Here is a 17817-nt window from a genome sequence, read left to right on the forward strand (position 1 = left end):
AACAACTACACCGCCAAGAACAGAATCTCATTGAAAAAAAATATTACCTCAACATTATCTTCACAACAACAACTACACCACCTAGAACAGGATGTGTTGTTCGTCTTTCGGCTGCTCCCGTTAGGGGTCGCCACAGCGGATCATCCGTTATGATCCGCATTCTGATTTGGCATAGGTTTTACGCCGGATGCCCTTCCTGACGCAACCCTGGTCGCCTCTTATGACACAGGGATAAGGATTGGGTTTCGCCATGATTCCGGGCTGCCCTACACCCTCTCATAGCCCGGCCCAGTGCAGAGCTCCCGTCTTCAAGCGATCCTCCAACCCAAGCCTCCAAGTAGCCGGATTACAGGCGCACGCCACTACGCCCGGTCGCCTAGAACAGGATCTCATCTGAAAAAATAAATATTACCTCAACATTATACCTCAACATTACCTTCACAACAACAACGACACCATCTATAACAGGATCTCATCTTAAAAAATAAATATTACCTCAACATTAAACCTCAACATTACCTTCACAACAACAACTACACTGCCGAGAACAGGATCTCATCGAAAAAAATAAATATTACCTGAACATGATCTTCACAACAACAACTACACCGCCAAGAACAGGATCTCATCTAAAAAAATAAATATTACCATAACATTACATTCACAACAACTACACCGCCAAGAACAGGATCTCATCTGAAAAAAAAAATTACCTTCACAATGACAACTACACCGCCAAGAACAGGATCTCATCTGAAAAAAAATATTTAGCTTCACAATGACAACTACACCGCCGAGAACAGGATCTCATCTAAAAAAATTAATATTAATTACCTCAACATTACCTTCACAACAACTACAACGCCTAGAACAGGATCTCATCTGAAAAAAATTAAGATTACCTCAACATTACCTTCACAACAACAACTACACCGCCTAGAACAGGATCTCATTGAAAAAAAATATATTACCTCAAAATTATCTTCACAACAAAAACTACACCACCTAGAACAGGATCTCATTGAAAAAAATATATTACCTCAACATTATCTTCACAACAACAACTACACTGCCTAGAACAGGATCTCATCAAAAAAAATTAATACTAGAAGCGAACGTAGAATTCTTCTTACATTCGCTTCTGACTTTACCGATAACTTGTTCACAAAAGTATACGCAATTTCCGGTTACTTCGGCCTGGATTCGGGATCAGCGATCAAATAACGTAAATCACGATTAAAAATTATTTTTTGATGATGCGGGAGATATCTTTATTAAAATCAGTGGAGGAAATATACACCATGTCTGATATTTGGGTCTTTCATGTCTCCGACGATGCCTCTATCTCCCGGCATGCATCATTCCCCATGACAAAAACCGGAAGCAAAAAAAAAACCGGAAGCAAAAAAAAAAAAACCGGAAGCAAAAGGGTCAGAGCCAACGACACGGATTCCAAATTGCCATGGTGTTGTGTTGTTGTTGTTGTTTCCTATTCTCTCATGTGCACGCGTTAAGCATGAAGCTTAACTACGTTCGCTAGTAACCTTGATCAAAAATAAATAAATAAATAAATAACGGGTCTCTTAAAATATAACAACTTCCTCTCACACACATGCTTCTCGTTATTGTATCATCATTCACTACTCTTCTTCAAAAGACTTGTTTCAATTCGACCTTTCCTTCATCCCGTGTCCAACACGTCTCAATGTTAGATTCCTCTTCTCCATTCTCTTCATTACATCCCTCATGGAATGTCTTTAATCACATCTCAGACTAAAAAAGTTTTTAAATCCCAGTTTGTAATTCATGTTCGTGTTTCCATCAATCATCCTTTTATAAACAACTTCAGTGCCAATTCACTCCACCTCCTTTAATCTACCTCCTCCTAACCCCTCACCTGTTATCCCCTCTCCTTATGTATCGCATCTTGCCCCTCATCCTCCCTCAGCTCTGAGCACCTCGTCACTATCTTCTACCTCAGTATCAGCTCCTCCCCCGTTGTCCCAAACTGTGTGGTGTTCTAACATCTGTGGGCTCCATTCGAACCTCACAGATATCTCACTCTCTCAATCAGTACACTCAACATCACAGACATGCTCCTTCCTTCCTCTCAGAACACCTCCCCCTCTTCCCAACCCCTCAAATCTTGTACCTCCCCCCGCCGCTCCCTTCTTCACCATGCCTCGACAAAGTCTCATCCCTCCCTTCTCCCCACCTCTCCCATCGCCCTCCTGCACCTTGGCCGTGCCTGCTCTCGTCTCCCCTCCCTCTCAAAGCAACCTTCACACTGTTCCCCCAACAAAGCTTCCCTCTCACCCTCCTCACCCTTCTCCCTCAACTCTCCCCCCTCACCCTTCCAACTCCAATCTCCCCCCTCAGTCCCCCTTCTCAAAGTTGCCCCCCCGAACATCCACAAAACTGCCTCTTCCCCCACCCTCTCTCTTCCATATCATCACTACACCTCAAATCCTCAACTGCCCTCTGCCCCCTATTTTGTTGCTCCCCACTGTACCTCAACCCATCACCACCGGTCCTTTTCTCCTCATCCGTCCCTCTCCCCTCGCTCTTCTGCAATCCACCACACTCTTTCAATAACTCTCCTTACCTCCCCTCCTTATCTCGCAAAGGTAATATTCACGCATCTCATTGCAAAAAGCATACAGGAAGTTGTAAAGAGAAGAAAGGAAATCTGCAAGTGGGAAGAACGTTACTGGAGGTTTAGGGCATGTGTAGCAATGCTCTTGATTAGCACGTCCATAATTATGATAATATGGATGATTACAGACAGTGAGGGTCTTATGAGAATGCCATGGACAGTAAAATGTTTGGTCGAGAGCAAGGGAAACAATGAATGGGTTGTGACAGAGTACGCAGAGAAGAAGGAGGGAAACATCGGGACCAATTGCATGAGATAGGTGTGCCTGGGACAAACACCTGTATGACCCATCCATATCATTATGCACCCGGTGTCACACGGGATGAAGAGGACGGAGAAACTGTATGCCTGAAACGAGGCATAGTGTCACATGAAGGGATAACTGGACATCCATTGAACACCTTTTTAGCAATATCTTTACAACATGTTAAAATATGAACAACAACAAATATTGGGTTTGCTCACAGCAACCTCACTTTGCCAATCATGGGCTGCCCCTCTTGACAGTCCCATTTTCAGGGGAAGGTATTTGTGAGTACCTGGATTGTAGACAAGCCAACAAGCTAATCCAGTCCTATCTGGAATAGGAGGGACAAAAGGGGATGCAAGTGCGAAAGTATGAGAGAGAACAAGTAACTGGAAAAAGGAGGGATACAAATGTACTGACTATTGGCACTGGAACTATCCGAAGTATTGGGTGAAGCGTAACTTCCTATATAGAAGGGAAAAAGATGATCACACTCCCCAATATAGGACAAATTTTGTCTCACGATTCAAGGGGTAAGGAAAAGTAATTATTGAGGGACAAATTACTGGGACAAGGAGAGAAATAAGGATACGAATGAATAATGTTGTGGAACCCCAGGCATTATTAAAGGTACATATCCATGACGTGGTACAACACTTAAGGAAGGAAGCTGGAGAATAACATGGCTATTTTAAAGAAGGAGGGTTTGGATCTTGGTTCATGGGAATGTTTGGTGGATGAGGAACATGGATACTCCACATATTGATCGTTGGGCTCAGATATTCATTGCTATTGTTGTCATCATAGTGTGCATAAAAGTAATGATAGTGTGTGTGTGTGTGTGTGTGTGTGTGTGTGTGTGTGTGTGTGTGTGTGGGTGTGTGTGTGTGTGTGGGTGTGTGTGGGTGTGTGTGTGTGTGTGTGTGTGTGTGTGTGTGTGTGTGTGTGTGTGTGTGTGTGTGTGTGTGTGTGAGAGAGAAAATTTGCCACAGTAACAACGATGGTGACATGTGAAGTCTCCCTCCCAACCATCAATGACCATCTCTGAAGATCCAGAAAATGAAGAACTTCGTATAAAATTTCGTTCATACACCGTGTGGTGGTTCTTTTGGAAAATATGAAAGTACAGACACTCGTGCCTTTGGGAATGACAAAAACCCAGTTGAAAGAATTCGGCAATTGTTGCTGAAGAGCCAAAATCAGATGGATGATTGTTATGAAGAGATGTGTAATGATAGAAATACCTTTAAAACTTCAGGTGAAACGAATTTGAACGGCTTGCCCAAATTCAACCTGATTAGTTTCATTGAAAAAGGCAATTGCCAATTGGATATATTGTTGTGGGGCCGGGTGTCGACGAAGAGCACGACCGCTAGGTGGAGCAGTAGAGTCGGCTCCACCGAACAGCTGGAATCGAGATCCTGCTTCTCGGAGAACTCCGAAAGGCACGGGTCCTTTACAGGACCGTGAATCGCTAATAATTCGACCGCGTGGAGTCGGGTTAATTGCCAACTTCAATTTACCGAAGTATCCAGGCGGCAAAACTACCGGGGAACCACACCCTCGGCGGGCCTCGAGCGGAAGGAGCCGTTACCGTGCTCGAGCCGTGCGTAACCCGAGTGGATGGTTACCAAGACCCGTCAGTCCAAATGCACAATTTACCGTTCCCAAATTTCCCAAAATGCACCGTGCTAAGCCAATGAAAAAGCCACCGTGCTAACCCCAGAAACGAACTGGTACATTCAACAAGAGGGGTATTTCTTTTACAATAATCGGGGAGGGGAAGCACACAAAGAGCAGAGTTATCACGACTATAAGAAATGCAATGTACAATGAGCAAAGAAAGCACTTACACAGTTGTTACTTAAAGACGGGGCCCAAGGACAAACACACACACACACATACACAAATGCCCAGAAAGACATGGACCTGTCCACCTCGTGTGGTTCTCGACGATCTTTGGGTAACGGGACTCGAACCTGCAACAGAGGCCGCTCCAAGCTCCAGGTACGTAGGGTAGTGTCGTGCGTTGGCATGCTCCCCCAGCTCGCTGGCAGGCGACACAAGATGATCTCCCGAGTCGAGATGGTCGACCGCCCGCAGCAATGCGCCAGACAAGACGCCTCGGATCCGCGTGATGCAGTCGGCCGCAGACCCGGACAGAGACGCGCACTCGAGCAGACTGGACACGCACTCGAGCCGACTGGACGCGCTCTCGAGCAGACTTGACTCGCACTCGAGCCGACTGGACGCGCTCTCGAGCAGACTGGACTCGCACTCGAGCCGACTGGACGTGCACTCGAGCAGACTGGACACGCACTCGAGAAAACTGGACACGCACTCGAGCCGACTGGACGTGCTCTCGAGCAGACTGGACTCGGACTCGAGCAGACTGGACGTGCTCTCGAGCAGACTGGACACGCACTCGAGCAGACTGGACACGCACTCGAGCAGACTGGACTGAAGCGCGCGATGCCGTCAGCGCAGACCAGACCGAAACGCTTATAGCCGACCGAACGCAATCATTTGTTGCTCCTTCTCCCCTTCCTGGGCACGGTCCTATCGTCCGTGGCTTGCTCTCATTGGGTGGATGGCGTGTCGCGGCTCCGCGTTCTTGCCAAGGACCGCCCCGACTCTGGTCTGCTCGTCGCCCAATGTCCGGAAAATGACGCATACCCTTATTTGGCGCACAGCTGACGGACCAAATACTTTGTGACCAAATACGGTGCGAAATCCACACCGAAACGCACACCGCCTGAGGCACGGAATTCCAGACACGCCCGCATGCTGGCGAGCGCGTGAAGAATGCCGAGAGCAGTGTTGTTGTTGTAGGTGATGTAAAAAATCATATTTATAACAAGGACAAATGTGTCCAAATGCCACGTCCAAAAGGTTTTGTCTTCACCAGAAGAAGAAGAACAAGAACAAGAAGAGGAAGAAGAAGAAATAAAAACAAAAAAAACAACAACTTCCGATATTTCATCACGTGCCTTGATTGGGCCAATGGCAAGACCCGTCATGGACGATCGTTGTTCATGACGAGAAAATAGTGTATTTCCAAAATTACAATACATTAAATGGAACAATCTTTCAATAGTAACGTGAACTTTTCGAAACTTTAAAGCAAATGTCCGAATATATTTAAAAGTTCATGATAGACGCTCTCAAAAGGCACCCTCAATGCTAGGATGTGTACAGGTGTTTAGTATTTAAGGAGATCCGGATCCTGTATATAAAAGAGCCGAATCCTAAAGGTTTTGTCTTCACAAGAAGAAGAACAAGAAGCAGAAGAACAACGCGGAGCTCTCTGAGGGCCGCGTTTTTGCCAAAAAAAATAACTCGGCAGCGCACATAGACAATTCCCATGAGACACAGGAGATGGGACCCTAACTAGAAACATACTTACCGATATAACTGATCTATAGGACCTGGCTGTTGTGTGCAGTAAGCTTCCAAATTCGTAACAATATTGTTACGGTTGTGGAAATTCGCATTTCACCATAAAGGGCCCCCAGGTGAGATATCTCCATAGGTACATGTGTAGTTAGCCCAAACCCGTTGTATAGAGGGAATTTATGTGATCCATCCGGGCTGCGACGCTTTGAGTTAGCTATTTTTCTGTTCTATCTTTTATTTCAAACAAACAGCATCTCAACAACCACGCCATCCTCACCACAGCGCCAACCACACTTCAACGACGCCACCTCCACCACCTACGCTACCACATCATCGCTTCTACAACCATTCGCAAACACCACCACCTTCGCCTTTACCTTCACAACTTCATCCCACATCATTGCTTCTACGGCCATTCCCAAACACCACCAGTCAACACCAAATGTCGTGTTCCCGGAGCCGTTCGGCCATGGAGGCCAAACGCGTCGATCCGCGGATCAGGAATGCTTCACGCCCACTTCTCCTCCGCCCAATGGGCAAGCGCGAGGCGGCTTGGCCCCACCTCCAGGCGCGTGTAGGTGAATTCCGTCCATGTCCGTCTATGCAAATTTTAGGATCAGGGGAGGTTCACGCCCATTTTTGCCCGACCAATGGCTGACCGGGGGGGGTGGTGTGGCCCCGCCTCCAATCGCGTCCTGATCCGGGAATTTGCATATCGGCGCCTCCTGAGAGCTATAAAGGTGCGAGCAAGGCGACTCGCGAGAAGAGTGTGGAACTGGGGGAGTTGAGCGAGGAGAATGTGGAACTGGTGAGAGAAGCGAGAAGCGTGGAGTGTTGAGCGTTGGAGAGCGTCGTTGAGAGTTGAGCCGGAAGAAGGGGAGTGTGCGCGGTGGAGCTGCAGGCGGCGGGTCGGAACAAGGGAGCTCGGATCCGAGGCAAGGACGGCGGTCGGCGACGAGGTTGCGGTGTGGGGCATCACTCGTCTCGTCGCGGGACCCAAGCCAGCCAGCCACTTCCCCTCCCCCAGGGCATCAACAATTTCCCCTTCCCCCGCGCTGAGAGAGTGCAAAGGGGGCCCCGTTCCTCCCCCACCCCAAACGTGGTGCCAACGAGCACACCAGGGGCCCGGAGTCGGGACACAGCGGCGCGGACATTTTGTGGCTTGCCCGCCAACGCATCACGAGGACGCGGGTAAGACCTCCCCGGTCTCGCGGACCTGGCCGCTCCTCTAGGTCCCGCGCACATTTGGCCTACGGGCCTGTCTGCCTCCTTGTCTGTGAGGGTGGCTTCCTTCTTTTGCTTTTGTGTAAAAGTGTGTTGGTGCCGTCTGTGAAGTAAAACTGCATAAGTGTTGCCGTGTGTACGCGTTAGGTCGGTGTCAACTGTTTTCTTCTTGCCTTTGCTTTTTGTGTATGGCTGTATATACGTGTTTGTCTGTTTGTGCGTGTGAATAAAATGCTTGCTTGATGAACTGTTCCCGCTCTGCTTCGTCTCCTTCCTTTTAATTGACTCTCCATCCTGCTTCACGTAAGGGGTTCGTAGTGGGTGCAACATCCCGGTAATTAATCGGAACCGTCAAGGCCGACGATAACACCGCTCGGTTATCACTGCAGCACGGAACGGACCGCTTAAGCGGTTCGTGTCCGGAGTCGGCCTGTGGCGTGGTACGATCGCCCGGTCGACCATTCGCGCAGGCACTTAGGTGGATCGAATTTGGCGAGCAACCCTATCCTGCACGGGTGGGCAATTGGCACGATCGTGGTGAGGTTAAACCCCCACCCGTGACTAGCCACCGGCGTTGTTCCGAGAGGGTCACGACTGAATTGTCCTTCCGGTGGGCGACGTGTCGCGATTCGAGTTACGTGGCCGTTCGCACGCCGCGGGCGCGAATTCGCAACAATATGTTCGGTGTGCACAGAGTTCTTCCCTTCCAAATCACCTGGGCGACCCAACTCGTTGGGATGGGAAGTGATGCACCCCATCAGGGTAACATCCACCCGCAAGGATGTTAACCCACCAAAGAGCGTAAGTTTGGGTGACGCGGTGGGAACGAGCTCGCCGCGAGCCGCCGACAAATTTTGATTTTTAGACGTTTTTAAAAGCAAATTTGTTCTTACAAAACAAGCTATTAAGTTATTCTGTTTGAACAAAACGGGGGATTGTGGAAACTGAATTTTTAATTGAATATATAATCATTTAAATACAAAATTGTCTTAGTTTGGTACTTTGAAAAATAATTTAATAAATGCATTTGCTGAGAAAGTTCGACAAGAGCAGACTACGCATTTCTCTGTTCAAGTCAAAAACAACCTTGTAAAACCATATCATTCTGTAGGGAAACCATTGTCTGGTGACCATTTAGTCAGCAAGGAAAAACATGGCTCTTTTCTATTTCTCCTCTCCCCACACCTCTTCCCGAGGCTGAAAACAACACTCTAAAACAAACCAAAACCTCTCTACGTTGAAAATTTGAAGTCCACAAAAGTCCATCTGATGTCATGATAAACACTGTATATATCCTCAAGAATCTATGTCAGTTTTCAGGTTCGACTCGCAATATCATTGAGAGTTGAGGCCCTCCTTCCTTTCTGTGCACGGAAGTGTTCTTTTGTTTTATCGAATAAACGGCTTGGATGTAAACTTACCCTGTTTTTTAATATTTGGAGGTAGCTGGAAAACCTGCTTGGACAACATCCATCAGGACCACACCCTGTACAGAGTGCTGGCACAGCAGTCTCCTGGGCTATTGGGAACAATCCTGGAGGGGTCACAACTCTGACACAGGATACTGAAATGGCTCAATCATCCCAGCAAGCTGGTACTCATTTTGCCACCTAACAAGGATGACAGGCCCACATGGTATTAATTAAATGGAGAAAGTGGGATTTGAACTCAGGACCCTAGGATCCCAAACCCACCACCTTCACCATGAAGCCAACACCAAGCATCCAAAAACAATACGTAGCACGATATTTCAGAAAGTTGTGGACGGATTCAGACAAAAAAACGAGGTGTATGAGTTGAGGAGCTGATAAGTAAAAGCCGAACCGATTCGATTTTGTTTCAGGTTATTTAGCTGACATGTACCTGGTAGTGGAGTTGCAGTTTGATTGACCCTGTATGTTGTACACAAATCGAAGGAGGGTTGGTGATTGATCTCCGGTTCAAATCTTCTTCTGGGTTCCCTGATGTCTCTGTTCGATTTCTTTGTGTTTCTGTTCCCTTTGCTGGAGACTTTCTGGTTTCTTTGTTCGGATTGATCGTGTTTCCGTTCGATTTTCTGGCTGTGATGTTGAGATTGTGAGAGTATCCGTTCAGCTTGTGGATGTCTCCCCTCAATTTGTTCGCGTCATTCGTGGTTTTGTTGAGATGTACTCAGGTTGCAGGGTAATCTTGGACCGATTCCTGCTGGCTCCATCACCTATCCTGAAGGACCAAGCAATAAAAGGAATCCAAGTGTCAGGTGAGTAAACAGATAAAATCAAAAACAAATTTCTCATCCAGATAAGAACTGGTTTCTGTTTCCTCTTGTTAAAAAAGGTAGTAAGAGGGTAATAAAGGGATAAACTGGTATTCTGCCAACCCACGGAAAACCACGTAAAACAGAAAGGAAGGGAAATGATAAATTAGACAAAAATCTTTTTGGCAGGAAGACGAGGGGCTCGCGAGACAGCATCATCACTGCCTCGTCAAATACATTTATTACGTACACTGATACTGAACATACACAACGAAATAACTATTATAAACTAAACCCATTTAACCCATCACAGCAACCTCACTTACTTAGCCAAGAATAGACTGCGATTTTGGTCCACCACATTTAGGAGGAATCCGTTCACAACGTTTTGAGATATGCTGCTCATAGCCAACCAGAGAGGGGTAAAAACATAACCTGTAACACAGGCTCGATGGGCCAAATGTCCTCTTCCTTCATAAAAGTCCCTTTCAATCCTTGTGTCCCACCGTCATCACTCTCCTTTTATTTACACTCACACAAGGACGCACACAATGAACTTACACTGGACGTTGCATTCAATTAAAACATCCACACCAAACGCACACATCGATTTTGGTTCAGGTCATTTGGCTGAGATGTACCTGGTAGTGGAGGAGTCGCTTGATTGACCCTGCATGTTGTACACAAATCGAAGGCTTGCTGATGGATCTCCGGTCCAAATCGCAGGGGTCTCTGTTCGATATACAGGAGTCTCTGTTCGATATACAGGAGTCTCTGTTCGATATGTAGGCATCTCTGTTGGAGATGCAGGTGTCTCTGTTCAACATGCGGGCGTCTCTGTTTCATATTCATACATCTCGATTTCCTGGTGTTACCCTTCCCTTTGCTGGAGTTTGACTTCCTGGTTTCTTTGTTCAGCTCAGAGTAAAACTTGATCGTGTTTTCGTTGGTTTCACTGTTGATGGTGATGTTCACTGTTGAGCTTGCGGGAGTATCTGTTCAGCTTGTGGATGTCTCCTCTCAATTTGTGCGTGTTGTTCGCCGATCGGTTCAGTCCGTCGTACAAATTGCTGTTGTTTCAGAACATGTTGGATAAACGGTTGCAGATTCTGAAACCGGTCCAGACAGCATCAGCCCACGTGTCCTCAAAGCCTGCTCTTCTGCTCTTGCTCACCCTCTCTCTGTTCTATTCATCCTCTCATTTGCTCAAGGTCATCTGCCATCTGCTTGGAAATCTGCAAACATCATTGCCCTGCATAATAAAGGTGCAAAAACAGATCCCTGCAACTACAGACCAATCAGCCTTCTCCCAATCATCAGCAAGGTGATGGAATCCATCATCGCTTCAGACATGAAATCCTTTCTCTTCTCCAAAGGCTTGATTTCCCATCATCAATTTGGTTTCAGATCAGGTCACTCAACCCTGGATATGTTGCTTCTGCTCTCCCAACAATGGATGGAGGTCCTCAATGCCAAACAGGAAATCCGAGCTGTATCCCTGGACATATCACGTGCTTTTGACACAGTCTGGCACCCTGCCCTACTCACCAAACTCTCTTCCCATGGTATCCAAGGCCATCTCCACTCATGGCTCGCAGACTTCCTCTCCTGTCACAGTCAACGTGTGGCCCTAAATGGAGTTCTTTCATCCCCTCTTCCTGTCCAGGCTGGAGTTCCTCAAGGTAGCGTTCTGGGCCCTGTTCTTTTTCTGGTTTTCATCAATGATCTCTCTGACTCTCTGGAAAATCCTCAATATCTCTTTGCTGATGACTCCACCCTCTGCCGTACCATCTGTCATTCGTCAGACCGGCAAGCAGCAGCTTCTTCGCTCACTGCAGATCTGGATAAAATCACAAACTGGTCCAACACGTTGAACATGTCTTTCAATCCGGACAAATCTCACACTTTCACTATGTCTCTTGGAAAGGACCGTTTAGAAAACCCCCCATCCACTTTCTCAACAATCCTCTGGAAGAAGTCTTTTCTTTCAAGCTTCTGGGTCTCACTATCTGCCATGACCTTTCCTGGGAAAGCCACATTTCAAACCTCGCCTCCAAAGCCAGTCGCCGACTGGGAATCCTCCGTCGTGCAAAGTCCTTCCTCGGCCCTCTTGAGATCCTGACCACTTACAAAGCTTTTGTCCCGAGCCTGATGGAGTACTGCTCTCCCCTCTGGGCTGGTGCTCCTGCCTCCCACCTTTCTCGGCTTCACGCTGAAGAAAGCAGGGCATTTAAGATCATCGGCATCTCCCGCAATGGAGCTGAGTCTTTGGGCCTCTCACTCAATCACCGCAGGTTGGTCGGTGGTCTTTCTGTCTTCTACCGTCTCCTCTCCAGTCTCGCCCCCTGCTCTCTCTGCGATTTGTCCCCACCACATTTCCACAGGGCGCACAAGGTCCGCCAACAACCCCCTTCTGGTAAAACTACCAAAATCACGAATCACTTCTCACCTTCACTCTTTCATTCCTCTTTTTCCCGCCTTTGGAATAAACTCACTCACTCTATTCTTTCCCATTCTTCCCTCCAGGCTTTCAAAACAGCTGTTCACCACCACCTCTTATATTCCCCCATCCAAATCCTCGATCTTTTCTACCCCGATAATCCACCCAAGCCCACTTCCTTCAATTCCCCTGCTTTCCTTCCTGAAAGTCCCTGAAATGTCTATCTTCTCTTCCCCATGTTCCCTGTCCCATCCCTCTCCCTTCCACAGATCTCCTAATGTGTCTGTACTGTTTTGTCCCTCCCACTCCCGCCCCTCTTGTCTCATACCCCCTTGCTGTACGTTGTGTGTTAGTTCTCATACAAGCCTCGACAAGGTATGCAAAAAAAAACAAAAACTGGGACTTGGTTTTGTTGAGATGTACTCGAGTTGCAGGATAATCTGGGTCCGGTTCCTGCTGACTCCATCACCTATCCTGAAGGTAGAATCATTTAAAAGAAGTGTCAGGTGAGTAAACAGGAAAACATCAAAAACAAACAACTCATCTTGATAAGAACTATTTTCTGTTTCCTCTTGTGAAAAAAGGTATTTGTATTGATACTCACTTCCTACACACATCACCCACTCTCCGCCTCCACCAACCTCGTTTATTTTACATTCTTTCTCTTCTCCTTATTCTTTTCGTCCTCTTCCCCTTTTTATGTCTAAATATATTTTTGACTTCCTGGGTAGATATTGGTGGTGCTTTCGATGAGAGTAATTATTTCGGTGGTGAACTTGAAGAGGGTGATCCTTTTATATCTAGTTGAGAGGGAAGAGAGCATTTGGGGTTTACACCCAACGAGACACCGCGTCCTGATTCAAAGGTGACTCGGGACTCAGATCCTCCCTTGAGGAACAAGACCTCGCTGTAGTCCCAGCGCCTCCTTTGATGACTTCATATTTTGTTTTCACGAAGATGTTATGTTGGATTCCTTGTTCAATTTGCAGGCATTTTTGTTCCATCTGCTTGGATGTCTGTCCGATTGTCTCTTGTCTCTGTTCGTCTCTCCGTAGAGATTCATGAAAGCTCATTTCACCTCCGAATTCAGGTTGCTGGTATTTCAGAACAGGTAGTGAAAGTGGGGATGTGTTTGCCCGAGACGTACCTGCTGGAGGAGGACTTGGATTGACCCCGTATTTTGTGGGCAACATTGAGGTTTTCTGTTGCATTGCCTGTTCAATTCGCCGGCGTTTTTCAATGGAGGACTGTGATGTCTGTTCGATTTCTTGGCATGTCTGTTCCATTCTGCATTGAGATTCCTGTTTTTTATCTTCATGGGGGACTTTGGACACCTGGTGTTCCAGCACAGATGGTGTAAGTGGGGATTTATTTTCCTGAGACATACCTGGTGGAGGGGAACTTGGACTGACTTCATACACGGTTGGCAAGACGAAGGTTTTGTCTTGGATTGCCTGTTCAATTTGCAGACATTTCTGTTCGATCTGTGTTTGTCTGTTTTTGTCTTTCTGTAAATCTTGCTGACGTCTCAATTCAGATTGGAGTTTGCAGAGGTGATCTTCCATCATAGAAAGTTTAACTTCGCTTGTGTTTTGTTGAGACGGACCTGGAAAAGAAATACTTGGATTGACTCCATATGTTGTTTGCAAGATGAAGGTTGCTTGTTTGATTGCTTGTTCGACTCCAAGATATTTCTCTTCGATCTCCATTTGTCTGTTTTTGTCTTTCTGTAAATATTCCTGACGTTTCACTTCATCTTGGAGTTTGCACAGTTGATCTTCAAGAACAGAAAGTTTAACTTGGCTTGTGTTTTGCTGAGAAGGACCTGGTAAGGAAACACTTGGATTGACTCCGTATGTTGTTTGCAAGATGAAGGTTGCTTGTTTGATTGCTTGTTCGACTCCAAGATATTTCTCTTCGATCTCCATTTGTCTGTTTTTGTCTTCCTGTAAATATTCCTGACGTTTCACTTCATCTTGGAGTTTGCACAGTTGATCTTCAAGAACAGAAACTTTAACTTGGCTTGTGTTTTGCTGAGAAGGACCTGGTAAGGAAACACTTGGATTGACTCCGTATTTTGTTTGCAAGATGAAGGTTGCTTGTTTGATTGCTTGTTCGACTCCAAGATATTTCTCTTCGATCTCCATTTGTCTGTTTTTGTCTTTCTGTAAATATTCCTGACGTTTCACTTCATCTTGGAGTTTGCACAGTTGATCTTCAAGAACAGAAAGTTTAACTTGGCTTGTGTTTTGCTGAGAAGGACCTGGAAAGGAAACACTTGGATTGACTCCGTATGTTGTTTGCAAGATGAAGGTTGCTTGTTTGATTGCTTGTTCAACTCCAAGGCATTTTTTTTCGATCGCCATTTGTCTTCTTCTGTCTTTCTCTAAATCTTGCTGACGTTTCACTTCAACTTTGAGTTTGCACAGTTGATCTTGCAGAGCAGAAAGTTTAACTTGCCTTATGTTTTGCTGAGACGGACCTGGGAGAGAAACACTTGGATTGACTCCATATTTTGTTTGCAAGGTGAAGGTTATCTCTTGGATTTCCTGTTCAATTTCCTGTCGTTGTTCATCGGAGGACTGTACTTTCTGTTCGGTTTTCTCCATTTTCAGTTCCATTGTGTGTTGAAATTTCTGATGTCTCTCAAAATCTTTGAGTTTGGACAGATGGCGTTGCAGAACAGATATTGTGATTGGGGATGTGTTTGCCTGCGACGTACCTGGTAGAGGAGGACTTGGATTGACCCCGTATTTTTTGTGCAACAATGAGGTTTTCTCTTGGATTTCCTGTTCAATTTCCCGGCGTTTTCCATCGGAGGACTGTGCTCTCTGTTCGGTTTTCTTCATTTTCAGTTCCATTGTGTGTTTAAATTTCTGATGTCCCTCGATATATTTGAGTTTGGATAGATGGCTCCGAAGAACAGATATTGTGATTGAGGATGTGTTTGCCTGCGACGTACCTGGTGGAGGAGGACTTGGAATGACCCCGTATTTTGTGTGCAACAAAGAGGTTTTCTCTTGGATTTCGTGTTCAATTTGCCGGCGTTTTCCATCGGAGTTCCGTGATCTCTGGTTGGTTTTCTTGCTCATCTGTTCCATTCTGCATTGAAATTCTTGTCTCCCTTCACAATGGAGTTTGGACAACTCGTGTTTCAGAACAAATTCTGAAAGTGAGGAGGTGTTTGTTTGAGACGTACCTGGTGCAGGACTACTTGGATTGACTCCGTATTCTGTATGCAAGATTGGGGTGTTCTGTTGGATTACCTGATCAATTTGACGGCGTATTTCATCGGGGCTCTGTCGTCCCTGTTCGGTTTCCTTGCACGTCTCTTCCATTCTGCATTGAGATTCCTGTTGTATCTCGTCACAAGGCAGTTTGGACACCTGGTGTTTCAGAACAAATTGTGAAAGTGAGAAGGTGTTTCCCTGAGACGTTCCGGGAAAAGGACTAATTTGAATGGCCCCGTATTTTTCGAGCAAGATTGAGGCTTTCTCTTGGATTTCATGTTCAATTTCCCGGCGTTTTTCATCGGAGGACTGTGGTCTCTGTTCGGTTTCCTCGCACATCTGTTCCACTCTGCATTGAGATTCCTGTTGTCCCTCTTCATGAGGGAGTTTGGATACCTGGTGTTCCAGTACAGGTGGCATAAGTGGGGATTTATTCACCTGTGAAGTACCTGGTGGAGGGGTGCTTGGATTGACTTCATACACGGTTGGCAAGACGAAGGTTTTGTCTTGGATTGCCTGTTCAATTTGCACACATTTCTGTTTGATCTGCATTTGTCTCTTTTCGTCTGTCTGTAAATCTTGCTGACGTCTCTCTTCATCTCGGAGTTTGTGCAGCTGATCTTTCAGAACAGAAAGTTTCCCTTTGCTTGGGTTTTGCTGAGACGGACCTGGTGGAGGAGGACTTGGATTGTCTCCACATTTTGTGAGCCACATTGAGGCTTTCTGTTGGATTTCCAGTTCAATTTGCTGGCGTTTTTCGTCGGAGGACCGTTGGCTCTGTTCGGTTTCCTTGCACATCTGTTCCATTCTGCGTTGAGTTTCGTGTTGTCTCTCTTCACCTCAGAGTATGGACAGCTGGTGATTCTGAGCAGGTAGTGCACCTGGCGGTTGAGTTGGCTGAGAAGCACCTGGTGGAGAAAGAGTTGTTGCAAAGTCTGAGGGTTTTGGAGAGATTGCCTGTTCAGATTGATCGTGTTTACGTTCAATTTTCTGGCTGTAACTTTGAGCTTGAAAGAGTATGCGTTCAGCCTGCGGATGTCTCCCCTCAATGTTCGTGTTCCTGTTCGTGTTAACCGCTTATCGGTTCAGTCCGCAGTACAGCTTGCTGGGGGTTCAGAACATGTTGGATGACTGGGACTTGGTTTTCTTAAGATGTGCTCGGGTTGCAGGGTAATCTTGGATCGATTCCTGCTGGCTCCGTCACCTCTCCTGAAGGACCAAGCAATTAAAGGCATCCAAGTGTCAGGTGATGAAACAAAATAACATCAAAAACAAATTTCTCATCGAAATAAGAACTGTTTTGTCGTTCCTGTTTTAAAAAAGTTAGTAAGAGGGTGATAAAGGGATAAAAAGGAATTCTTCCACACCACGGAAAACCACGTAAAACAAAAAGGAAGGGAAATAATAAATTGGACAAAAATATTGTTGTGGTTTCTGGAACCGCATCCCTCCAAAGTGATGGCATCAACTATACAGTGGTCTCTTCCCTCTTGTCTCATGGGACAAAATGCGTTGTGTGGATCTCATCGATTGGCCTGATTATATCTTAACTTTATTCCGACTCTTTTTCTCTATTCCTGAAGTTAATCCAAGCCACGGCCGCCTGTAAAACCCGCGACCATGCCCTTCACCATAAGAATGTGTCTTCGCAAAAGTCAGCACAAGCATCGATATCCGTGCCGTGCCCGGGGTAGAGAAAAACAGACCACCACGACCACGAGACAGCACGGAACGTGTGCAGCACAGCAACAACCCCCACAGATCAGGGGTTCCTGACACAGATCAGGGCCAGCACGGCTCACACCACCGCCTTTGATAAATGACCGCATGCTCAATAGCGGCGGACCCACGCGCAGCCCCGGGATCTAATATTATCATACACAGAGCAGGGCACAAATTGCATGCATCTTGTTTGGGTCTGCGCATGGGGTTACAATCATGTCTTACCGTCGCTCTTGGTTCACCACAACGGCCACAGACGTCTCCTGCGGACGGCGAACATCCTCGCGCACCTCTACCTCGATACAGCTGCTGCCAGACAGAGGCGTGCTGTGAGGCCCGGATCGCTCGGGCCGCACGGAGTGTGGACAAGCAAGCACATTGACCACCGCTTACTGCACGTCGCCGGAGCAGGGCCCGGGATTTCGGGGCAGGGCGATTTGTATCAAGGGGTTCGGAGCGAGACGATTCCACAGCTCAGCTTTGGCTAGCCGGATGTACAGTGAGGCCGCTTCCGGTCATGGCAGACGGGTCGTGCGGTGGCCGGGGCCCAATCAGAGCGTCCGATTAGGGCGACGACACATCGCTTCGGGGTGACGCCCCGCCCTGCAACTTTGGGGCCCACAAAGGACGGGTCACGAGGCCGTCTGGAGTTACAATTCCTGTCTG

General features: G+C 46.8%; 1 protein-coding gene and 1 pseudogene across 21 annotated transcripts in view; both read right to left on the reverse strand.

Annotated features, from left to right (window-relative positions):
- Window positions 1–232: 232 nt before the first annotated feature.
- On the reverse strand, window positions 233–373 carry LOC147006666 (signal recognition particle RNA; annotated as a pseudogene).
- A 2074-nt stretch (window positions 374–2447) lies between these two features.
- Window positions 2448–17817, reverse strand: part of LOC147006667 (uncharacterized) — a 65264-nt gene continuing 49894 nt past the window's right edge. For 19 of the 21 annotated variants that reach the window (XR_015054669.1, XR_015054654.1, XR_015054663.1 and 16 more), the window contains 2 exons: window positions 10401–16638; window positions 2448–9725 (listed from right to left, as the gene is read on the reverse strand). Coding sequence is in view for 1 of the 21 variants with exons in the window: in XM_085868195.1 (XP_085724321.1) it covers window positions 13030–16236 (3207 nt within the window). In the remaining 20 variants the exon portion in view is untranslated. Of the gene's footprint in view, window positions 9726–9749; window positions 16639–17817 lie in introns of those variants that run through there. The other 2 variants (XR_015054658.1, XM_085868195.1) reach the window with 2 other exon arrangements.

Source organism: Eptatretus burgeri, unplaced genomic scaffold (assembly GCF_056783735.1).
Source record: "Eptatretus burgeri isolate ZD-2024b unplaced genomic scaffold, Ebu_testis_v1 Ebu_testis_scaffold_3157, whole genome shotgun sequence".
In the NCBI taxonomy this organism is placed as follows: Eukaryota; Metazoa; Chordata; class Myxini; order Myxiniformes; family Myxinidae; genus Eptatretus; species Eptatretus burgeri.